Below are 11,290 nucleotides of genomic sequence, written 5' to 3'. Positions count from 1 at the left end.
ACCTCTCCTATGAAGACAGGCTGAGAGGGCTGCGTTTATTCACACTGCAGAAGAGATGAGTCCGGGAAGACCTTCTTGCAGCCTTCCAGTACCTGAAGGAGGCCTGCAAGAAAGCTGGAGAGGGCCTTTTTACAAGGGCGAGTAGTGACAGGACAAGGGGCAAATGCTTTAAACTGAGAGAGGGGAGATTTAGATTAGATCTAAGGAAGAAATGAAGATGGCGAAACATGGAATAGTTTGGATGCCCTATTCCTGGAAGTGTTGAAGGCCAGGTTGGATGAGGCTTTGAGCAACCTGATCTCTTGGAAGGTGTCCCTGCCCCTGGCAGGGGGGTTGGAACTAGCTGATCTTTGAGGTCCCCTTCCAACCCAAACCATTCTCTGATTCTCTGATTTTATAGATGAGCAAGGCTGGATCGAAAGCGCAACAAACAAGCTGAAAAAAGGTTTAAACAGTTGCTGTAGCTCAGGTCCTATTTTCAAGTACTGTGAGTTTAAACCAGTGGGGGAATCTGTCACGCAGCGAGTACGTGACCTCACAGAACTGCAATCTTTAGGGCCTCACTGGGTGAAATGTTGAGCGTCCTCGGTTTCCTTTGATTGCTCTTTGGGGCCCTAAGGACAGAGGCAAGCAGGCAGAAGATCTGGGAAACACTGGTGTATTTTTATTACTTTCGTGAATCTTGGTGCCTTTGAAGCTTTGAAAGGAAATCTCGGATTCTGCCTAACTCACGTGGTTTAACCTAACCCACGACACCTTCACACCAAAACAGCTCCTTTCTAGAATGCATTCCTGTTGCTGTTGCCATTAAAAGTCCTCTGATACGGCTGAGTAAAACAAATAGTGTTTATTCATATTAGGAATTATGCTTTTAAAACATAGTCTAAAAAAATCACTTCGATCTCTTTCAGTTGACATTTTTCTTGTCAATCGAAGTACTCGCTTCATCTCTTTCTCATCTCTCCGTATCGTTCTCCTTGTCCTTTCACTGCCGTGTCTTCTTGGCTCTGTTGTCAAGAGAGATGTACAGAAGGTTTAGTGCACGATCTATCAGAGTAAAACCATGTGCTCTTTCAGAAAGATTTTAAGAAGGAAACTTCTTAAAACGCGAGATAGAGATTCTAATCTCTGCTTTCCCTAAGGACCTTTAATACTGTATTAAATAACGTATTAAAGGTCCTTAGGGTGTCTCGTGACTGTTTTGTCGCCAGAGTGCTTTTGTGAAGTCGGACCTCAGCTGGTCAGCGTGCAGCTATTGTCGATGCTGCGCGAGCGGTCCAGCAGAGAGACAAAGCGATGGCGCTGCTGTCGTCTCTGCTGGGCTGTGCCCAGTGCTACGAGCCAAAAGCCGCTTCTGGTAGCTCCTCGCTTCAAAGGCAGCTACGTCCTTTGCTTTCGTATCAGTAATATTGGGACTGATTAAAAATCACAGGCACGTTGTCCGGCCAAAGTTGCATGGCTGCAAACGAACCAAACTATGAACGGTTTTGGCGGGGGAAGTTTTAGGAGCACTTTGACGTTTTCTAGGTGGGAGAGACACGCTGCGGTTACTGAAAAGACTGAATTGTAAAAAGTTGTACCAAACAGTTACCGGAATGGTTGTTTTCCACTTAGGGAACGTTTTTGCGTGGGGGTTTCTTTTCCTCCAAGTCGGTGCATTGTAAGATCCTGAAGTGCATTTGTCTATAGAAAAAACACATATATTGTTTCTCAGTTTCAGCTGCGATTTCAGGACAGACTCTCTTACTCTGATATGTGACCTAAATATGACATTTGCTGAAGTATCAACGAAGGCATTGGGTGAATCGTACATCGTCCCTGAAATCCAAGCGAGTATGAAATACAGCCTGTGCCTCTAGTACTTTCAAGATCGTTTGGAATCTTGCAGCGTTGCCGTCAGGCTCACAGGATCTTCCACTTGAGGCCATTCTGCGAGGGGCATCCTTGACTTGACCAAAGTCAGTGTTCCCCTGTTGGAAATCTTCCCAAAGGCATCAATTGCTTTTCAATTAAACGAATCCGTAATCCAGTCTCCTGTTTTATCCCTGCTTGTGACAGCACTAGGGGCAAGGCAGTAGGATGGGTTTGTGCTCGACAATTGATTTTGCATCCGAGTGTGCTGCCTAACGACTAAGCATTTTGTGTAAGACCTGGTTGAAAATCATGATTATGAAAACTCTGGCTTTCTGTTTATTCCAGCTTAATTCCAAGAACTCAAATCAGTAATTCCACAAGACTCCTCAATTTTCCAGTTTACACGCCGCGTATAAGTCTTACCGTAGTTTTCCGTTTGGGTCCAAAGTCTCCTATTTGTGTCAAGCTGGTTCTTTTCTTTGGAGCATTTCCCACCATATGGCTCCGGTACAGCTGAAAAGAAAGGTAGTGAAAATGGTCAGTGGAGGTTCCTTTCATTGGAAATTCAGGCAGGGAGGCATCTCCAGATGGAGGTTCAAGCTGGCTTAAGAGAGATGAGTGAAACTGGCAAGAGGAAATTGCTTTCTCAAGCTAGGACTATTTAACTCATTGACCAGTAAATTTCTTGATGAAGTGACAGATGAAAAACACAATGATGAGAGTAACTCTGTAGACAGAAAGTAGAAAGGCAGCAAAATTTGCAATAAATAAAATAATCCTAGATCTGTCCAGTGAAAAGCCAGTTGTGTGCAAATACCCTGCAAAGCAAGGGCATTCTCTCATCCCCTGCTGGGAGGAAAAAAATTGAACGAGAAAGTTTCTTTGAGAGGAAACTGAAATTCTGCTGCAAGAGTATTTCTACTTCTGTTGCTATGAATAGTTAGAGTAAGAGGAGAAATTAAAGGTGGACTATTCTGAGGTTTATTAAATATTTCCACAGCAGAAATGTCCTACAAGATGCTGTTAATAGTGGGGGTCAGTATATTCGTGCGCGACAGCACATCGTTGCGTTCATCCCTCTTTGTTGGGCAGCGAAGAGAATTCCTGTTAGGAAGGTGGCTACGTTCTTGTTGATAAATGTTCTGTCTGCCTAATTATAAAGCTTCCCAAAGCTTTACATTTCTGCCTATGGATCCGGCCTCAATCTACTTGTGAAAATGCTGCTGGATCAAAATTACTCTTGCCCATATTTAGGCATAAATAACTTAATAGTCACCTGCAAGGACGAAATGGAAAGCAGTGCAGTACAGACAGGCATATTGGAGTCATTTTAAGGATCCTTTGTAAGCAGGAACCCACCTGTAGGCCCATTGAACATTGATTCTTGTTTGACAGAGGGTGTACGGTAGACTACATACGCTGATCTTCGAGGTTCTGGAGGGCTGAAATTAGTCTTTCTTCCAGTTTCATCATCTTTACCTTGACCCTTTTGTTTGTAAGTTGGTTTTACTTTGGGTTTATAAGTGTGAATTTCTAAAAGTAAAAAAAAAAAACCAAACAGCTTAAACATCACCGTTGTGCTGTTACTCAAAAGTCAATATATTACAGGACTGGAGGCTGGAAGACAAGACTAAAAACTTGTTCTTTCTGCATAGTCCATTCCGAATATGGATTGTTCATATTTGACACTAGAAAAGAAAGTACCTAGGTGGTAGTAAGTCATGTAACTGTCTAGCAAAGAAAAATGAGTAAGCCAACTGTTTTATCCTGGCTATGGAAAACTGTTATACAAAGAAAGGGCGTTATTTCATCCCCTGCTGGGAGGAAAATGTTGAACAAGAATGATTTCTTGAGAGGAAACTGAAATTCTACGGCAAACCCACTTCTACTGCTATTGCTGTCAATAGTTAGAATAAATTGGTAAGTTAAAGGTGGAATATTCCAAGGTTTGTCAAATATTTCCACAGAAAGAATGACATAAAGCTGGTGTAAGTAGTGAGGGTCGGTATATTCGTGCACATCAATGCGTCATTGCATTCATCCCTCTTTGTGGGGCAGAGAAACGAACTCCTGTTAGGAAGGTGGCTGCGTTCTTGTTCGAGAATATTCTGACTGTTTGGTGTCTGTGGATCCTGCTGCAATCCACTGGTGAAAATGCTGCTGGATGAAAATTTCTCTTTCCCATATTTAGGCACAGATAACATAATAGTCACCTGCAGGGACGAAATGGAAAGCAGTGCAATACAGACAGGCATATTGGAGACGTTTTAAGAATCCTGTGTAAGCAGGAACCCACCTGTAGGTCCATTGAACATTGATTCTTGTTTGACAGAGGGTGTACGATAGACTACATACGCTGATCTTCGAGGTTCTGGAGGGCTGAAATTAGTCTTTCTTCCAGTTTCTCTCACATTAGGAATAGAAGAAGCAGTTTCGTCATCCATCCTTTGACCTCTTTGTTGGTAACCTGGTTTTATTTTGGGGTTTGAAGTGTGACTTCCTGAAAGCGAAAAAACAAACCGAAATGTTGTGCCATTACTTCCAAATTTGATCTGTTGCAGGAGATTGGGGACTGTACCGCAAGATTAAAAACATGTTCCTTCTGGATAGCCCAGTGAAATTCTGTTTAGTTATTTTATTTTCCAGAAGATGTTCAGCAATGAGATGCCAACTTTAAAGTATATTACCTCCGTTTTTGAAGGATCTGCGATCTGCTCTGGGAATACTCTCTGTCGGTTCTCTCTTTCCTGAACCTTCTCCTTCTCTTTTTGTGTTATTCGGTGCTGTAGGAGTTGTGCTCGCATCGCCTGGAAAGGCAACAGAAAGGCTGTTTTAGCTGCTTGCGCGTAAGCACAGTGAATGGCACTGCTGTTCCCTTCCTCCCACCTCTAGGAGACAGGGATTGGTTTAGTGCCATTTCCTTTCACCTCTCGGTTTTTCCCCTTCATTTTCGTTAGTTATGTGGATTCTGTCTAGCGTAACTGATGTGTAACTCTCATGCTCTCTCAGAAAATACCGTGAGACACCGGATGAAGAAGACTATGGCTGCAAAGGAAAAAGCCAGCTACAAAATACCTGCTCATTCTTTAGCTTCTCACCTTTCGTGAATGATATTTAGGAAATACCAGAAAGTACCTAGGTGGTGCTAAATCCTCTAGTGCTTTAATGAGTAAAAATGAATAAGCCAACTGTTTTCTCCAAATACCTTTGCCTGTTACGGTATTAGGTGAATTTCTTGGTTCCTCAGAAATCCATTTCTTTTCCTTTGCTTCTCTGCAGCGATGGTTCTTTGCCAGCTCTGTGTGGTTTGTTTCTGAGGGATTTAGAGAACACATAATTTACTTTTAAAAAGCACACAACGTTTTCTTATGCCCAAATGCTGTGGTGTTTTGAAAACCCAGTCTCCCACTTCAGATACAAGTCTTCTTGGGTAAAACCTGGTTTTACGTGTTAATTACTCTTTCAGTATCATTTCCCAAAAGGAAACCAAAAGTGGCTGTATTTCCTCCAGCAGAGGAACTCTTGAAAGCAAAGTCAGTTTATGGGGTAGTTTAAAGCTAAAATCTCTCCTTTCTTCCTTTTTACTCCAAAACCCCAAAGTAATAATCAGGTGACAATTCACCTCCAGTAACCCGATGGATACGTTTTCTACGCTACCGAATAGATTGTAGAATTCTTCTGGGAAGAGGATGAAGCCTGTCCGTCGAGGTACTGAGGTGTAGGTGTTTCAATTTGCTGGATGTGACTACAAGCACTGTGTCTTCATTAAGATCTCCTGTGTTTGTGCAGAGGGATCAGCTCCCCTTATACGCGACGCAGGATTGCAGCTTTCTTACTGCCCTGTCTGACAGCCGAAAACTACAAAGCCTGTTCAACTTAACATAGGGCTAGTCTCAGGAAAATAACAGTTTTCAAAAGCATTTTAGCTTGGACGCATTTCTACACTTGCTTTTGTGTCACTCCAGAGAACCACTGCTTTTCCAAAATTGAGCAGGGAAACGATCGATTGGAATCAGCATAGAGGAGACTTTCTTTTTTCAGTGTAATCCAAAAACATGCAGGCTCCTAAGCAGTGGTTTTGAGCACTGAGGCAAGAGCCTCTAGAGCATAAAGATCAAGTATGAAATGGTGAAGCTAAATGTGTGCGTATTCCGTTATTTTATTTATGCTCTTGGAAACATGCTGTCTTTTATTGCCAGTAGATGAACAAGAGGAGAGGCGGGGCAACCTCTGTCATCGTTTCTCCCTGTAACAGTAATTTACCAGGTGATGTGTAGCAATGAGAAACCAATGCTCAAGTATATTACCTCCATTTTCACAGGATCTGCCATCTGTTCTGGGAATAGTCTCTGCTGGTTGTCTCCTTCCTGAATCTTCTCCTTCTCTTTTTGTAGGAATTGCATTCCCATCACCTGGAAGGGCAACAGAACGAATGTTTTAGCCGCTTGTCAGTAAGTGCAGTGTGTGACACCACATACCTGCATAAATGGGGGTAAAATGAATGAAGTGTTTTTCTGCTCTTTGGAACATTCTGTCTTTTATTGTCAGTAGATGAAACAAGAGGAGAAGAGGGGCAACCTACGTAAGAGTTGCTCTCTGTAACAGTAATTGTGATAGTGGCAAACGTGAGCCAAGAAGATGACAAGTACTTACCTCCCTGCAAGCCTCGCTCCGTGCCTTCCAAGGGCAGCAGCTCCTTTCCTTGAGGTGAAGACATGGGTTTTGTTGATTGGCGTTTGAGAGGGGGCTGAATCCTGTAATACTCTCCTAAATACAGTCCCAGAGGGAAAAAAAAACCCACAAAGTTTACTACAGAGGCAGCATTGCTGTTTAGGACAGAGTGACTGAATTCGTATTTACCGGATTTGTAGCATATTTCCTTTATCGCTCTTTCCTCTTCCAGATCCTCAGGAGTCTTATGCACGTAGTTAGAAAGAGCTGGAGGAAATATTTTTCAAAGATGACAAGGTATGTATACAAAGACCTTCAGCAATTGTTAAGAGTCAAATAATGAATTTCTTTTTGGTCACAGGTGGGTTTTTCTGACTGCAACCTCTGGTTCTGCACAGAAAAATGATTCCTTAGTACTAGGTATTTCCAAGTGCAATGGAATTGCAGTTACAACACCTGTGAAGAAGCTACTGTTTGTAGATTAGACATGATTCAAAGTAGTCCAAAAATCTTCAGTACTCATTTTCAAAATAATCCTTCCTTTACACCCAAAAGGAAATCTTTTGAGTAAACACGTCACCAGGACGAAAAGCAGCTTGGGGCTGCCTGAGAGCTGGCACAGCGGTTTGCGGGGTGCACGCATGCGAGTAGGTCAGTCTCTCACTTTGACTCTCTGGGAATGTGAGATTCTTTCCTTCCCTGGGAATCTCTCATCTCTGAGTAAGATACAGTCAACGGTTTCACGGCAATTCTAGAATCTCTCTCTCTCTATATATATCAGAATATACACAGCTACACTTTCCTTTGAAGTAGTGTTTTCTGTGGATTCCCTTCACGAGATTTAAAAATAACTTGCTGTAATAAAATGAGACTGCCTGCAGGGTTTAGGAAATCCCTTGGACAACTTAACTGAAGCTGAAGTCCCGCAACTCTCTTTTGTGAACAAACCTGTGACTTCACCTTCAGTGAGGAGCGTGTAAAGCCCCTGTGCCACAGTTTGTTTCCAGAAGAGAAGTACCTCCTCAGCCTGAAGTTTCGTCCCCAAATTATGAGACATTTTGAAGAGTATTTGATGGCCCTCTGAACCGTGGATCACATTTTAGACTATTCAAGGAAAGAGAGAGATGTGAATTCTACCACTATTGAAACATACAGCCAGGCATTTCACAGGAGTTGGAAAATGCTGCCTCGCTCAAATCTGGTGACTACCACGTCTCATATTTTGCAGATTGGCTGGAAACTATTTCAAAAACTTGTCAACGACCCTTCTCTAAAAATGGCATGGTTATGACAACCAATGGGTGTGAAGTACATTGCAAGAGACGAAAATGCCCACTCTGCTTCCTTGTAAAAGAAAGAAAGAAAATGCTTACAGTTCTCTGCATCTTCATCCTCCTCCTCCTCCTCCTCTTCGTTGTTAAGGTTTATAATGACTGGGGGGTGAATGGGTAGTAAAAAATTTTCTGGATATTGGAGAGATTTTGGATGATGGTACGGGTGCAGACTCCCTCCTTGGACCACCTTTTGCAATGGGGCATCTGCAGAAAAAAAACTTACATTTAGTTTCCTGGGAGGGAACTAGATTGTCAAATCCAGCTTCAGACCAGCAGGTGTAGTTTTGAAACCATTGTTCTATGGAAGGAATGATTAAATAGAGAGATTGTGCCTTTTGGGCAAAATCCTCTGCCGAGTTTGGCACAAGAGGATCTTCCAATTACAGAACATATGGAAAAACACGGGTGCTGACTCCTTGGAACGGACAGATGAGGCACTGGTGAATAAAGCCCTTTGAAAAGAGGAACATTTTGATCATTCTATGCCATCTAAAAAAGGCTGGATATCTCTTCCAGCCATTGGATAGATTAGTTTGAGTCCGTAACCTTCTTTCTTCCAATTCCTTTTAAGACATTGACAACATAGGGAAACGTGTGGTTCGTTAACACCTGGGCTGAAGTGAGTAAACGGCTTGCAACTAGACATGCAATCAGGAATCTCAGCATCCTATTAAAAATACTGCAATTGGATATGTTTCCCAGGTTAAAAGCAGTAAGATGAAACACGGGCATTTTCTTTTATTGCAGTTGTTGTTGCTGGAAGGACGTTTTTGTGGGTTTACGCACTCTAACGAGCAAATTGTTAAGAACGTATTTTTACTCACTGTTACTAGGTGGCAAAAAAAGTCCATTTATCGAGCGAGGCTTGCAGTGATGGAAGGGGCAAGAGATCTTTATGCAGCCGGAAGGTCTCCTTTCCCAGAAGCAGGGGATGCTGGTGTACTTCTGCTGCAGGAGAAAACGGTTTTCAGCTCTTGCGAAGGGAACCAAAAAAGGACTCAATGGATTAGTACGCAGTACGCTCCTGTGAACATAGGAGTAAGATTCTGCGGGACCACGCTCTGGTATTGTAGAACGGTTAAAGTTGTCTTTAAATTTGTCTTAAGCTCAGTGGAGCTTTCATGATGTGAAGCTGTTCCTAGGTGACAAGAGGAGTCAAGCAGTCTACTTCCTGTCCTGCAGACTTTCCCCAGTGTGCTGGGAAGACAAAAAATCTAGGAGTCACTTAATTGTCACGTGGCTGAGGTTCCTTGCCTGCGCCTTGGGCTAATCAGGTGGATCTCAAAGGAAGTCTGCTGTGCAAGTGCAAATCTTACACTCGCACTCTCTGAGTGTTGAAGGACATGGGTCTACGGGGGGATAAGGAGTAAGAAGGAAAACCCAGAAAGATTCCCAACAAAAACTGCAAACCTAAAAGTTTGGGAATCAATGGTCAGAGACCATTCTCATTACACTGCTCTTTTTAGAGATGAAAAATAAAAGCCTAATGGGAAAAAAAGAATATCTGCATGGAATTATTTAGTTATTGCTGCTTTACTCATACACAAACTCACACTGCTGCTCTCCCTCTATGGATCAGTGTGTCGCCAGCTAAACTGTCAGCACAATGTAGCAGAGGGAGCGCTTGCACGACGACAGTCACTTTTGTCTGTCGTACTTCAAATTATTTTTCAGTGTCTCTGTCTTAATAGAGGTCACGGATTTGAGCGTCATCTCCGATTTTGCAATTCACTTATCCTGAGGAGCTGAGGCATCTTCCTCAAGCACACGATAAACAAATCATTCCAAAGAGGCGAACGCTCAGGACCATTACCCTGAACAAGCCAAGTCAGGTTTATATCCTGGATATGAACTACATCCCAGCTGAGAGCTGCAAATGCCAGGTTGCCGGTCATTTCTGAACGAGGTTCTGTGTAATGTTTTAAAGGAAAGCAAAGGCACACTTGAAAATACTGACCTGTTTGAAGGCCGTTTTCACCCAGTTCCAGACATTAACAGCTGGGTCTCAGAGCAGCGTCTGCAAAACTTGCCACTGTTGGACTATAGTCAGTACAGCTGGGCCATGCCCTGAGACACGCTGGTGTCTGGAGCCCGAGCCCACCTCCCAGGCATTAACGCCTAAATCCCCGAGGCTGGAAGTGATGCAGTGGAGAAGAGCCCTACGCAAAACCCTGTATTTTTAGGAGGTGGAACAGAAATATTTCACTGAAGGGGTAAACCCCTCTTGAAGGACTTTGTTTCAAATAACTGATTTGGCAGAAATTCAGGAAGTCCCTATGAGCAGAAGTGCTAAACATGGCCTGTTTATTCAGAATCAGTATAACGTTGATTCAGTAAGAAAGGTGAACAATGAAAGACCTTTAGGTGCCATTTTTAATTTCTGTGTCCTTGAATATTTGAGCCCAGTTCACAGGAGAAATTGTCCATAGTTTAGGTGATCATTAGTTCTTCTCACCACTTCTGAAGATCAGATGTTTTATCTCCTGATGCGGCCATGACCCAGCCAGAGTGACCTCTCAACTACTATCTTTACAGCATAACCCTCCCTTTCGACAGGGGTATAAGGAGAAAATCAAGGATACAAACCATTCTCATATCTACAGCATTTACCTGTGCGTAGGGGGAACAAGGATGGAAGTAGTGTTGGTTCCCCACTGCTGCCATTTCTGCCTTCTCTGCTTCTCCACTCTGAATGCTGGCAAAACATACATGAAACCATTAAAGCTATCAACATTCAGGCAAATCGTAATCTTATCCTGAAAGTGGTAGTTTTCTTTTGAAATCTGCACCTTCAGAACCCTAGCCCTGCTGCTGTTTCGGAAGAAAGCTCCAACTTACACTTGACCGAAGGAGGCGCTCCCTTCCCCTGCCTCCTTGAACCGGCAAAGGCGGTTGCCAGGCGGTGTAGAATGTTACATTGCCAGGCTTCCAAGGGCTCCTGGTTCCATGAGCGTCATGGCGCCTTGTGACCTGTCCAGCTTCACTTCTTCCTTTATCTCCAGTGCTTCAGAGTAAAGTAGGGAAAACCGGACCTTTTCAGAGAGTCTCCCGTGCCGGTGTTTCTTTAACGTAAAAGGGAGCGAACCCGTTTGGCAGGGCTGAAATAACACCCAGCATCTTGCTGTACGAACTGCGGTCTTGGAAACAAATCTTTGATACCCCAAAGAGAAACCTGATTCTTTCACTCTTTTTACCTAAATCTTTGGGCCCAACGTTTTTCTTACTGCACCCCTTGCTTTGGATGGGGAAACCTGCTGCTTCTCGTGAGTACACTGTTAGCTGCTCGCTGCGGACATTGTTGAGATTAATTGCTTGTTCTTGCTTCCCTGATGTCCACTGCCACAGCTAAAGCAGAACGAACGGCATACACTCATGTCCCTAATTAACAGGCCTGTTCTCATTCAGGTCATAGGCTGCCTGGGAACAAAAAA

The 11,290-nt window shown here is 43.3% G+C and overlaps 1 protein-coding gene across 1 annotated transcript; it reads right to left on the bottom strand.

The window, feature by feature from the left end:
• Positions 1-944: 944 nt before the first annotated feature.
• On the bottom strand, positions 945-10,816 carry LOC147526432 (uncharacterized protein C12orf50 homolog). Its single transcript, XM_086629888.1, has 9 exons — positions 10,776-10,816; positions 8,684-8,832; positions 7,899-8,063; positions 6,715-6,792; positions 6,508-6,621; positions 4,542-4,661; positions 4,151-4,354; positions 1,592-1,683; positions 945-1,007 (listed from the first exon to the last, which is right to left on the bottom strand). Exons 1-9 carry the CDS (start codon positions 10,814-10,816, stop codon positions 945-947), a joined length of 1,026 nt encoding a protein of 341 aa, XP_086486014.1.
• Between the last annotated feature and the right edge of the window lie 474 nt (positions 10,817-11,290).

This window comes from Tauraco erythrolophus, chromosome Z, assembly GCF_009769465.1.
Source record: "Tauraco erythrolophus isolate bTauEry1 chromosome Z, bTauEry1.pri, whole genome shotgun sequence".
In the NCBI taxonomy this organism is placed as follows: domain Eukaryota; kingdom Metazoa; phylum Chordata; class Aves; order Musophagiformes; family Musophagidae; genus Tauraco; species Tauraco erythrolophus.
This window is presented reverse-complemented; position numbering and strand designations above follow the sequence as displayed.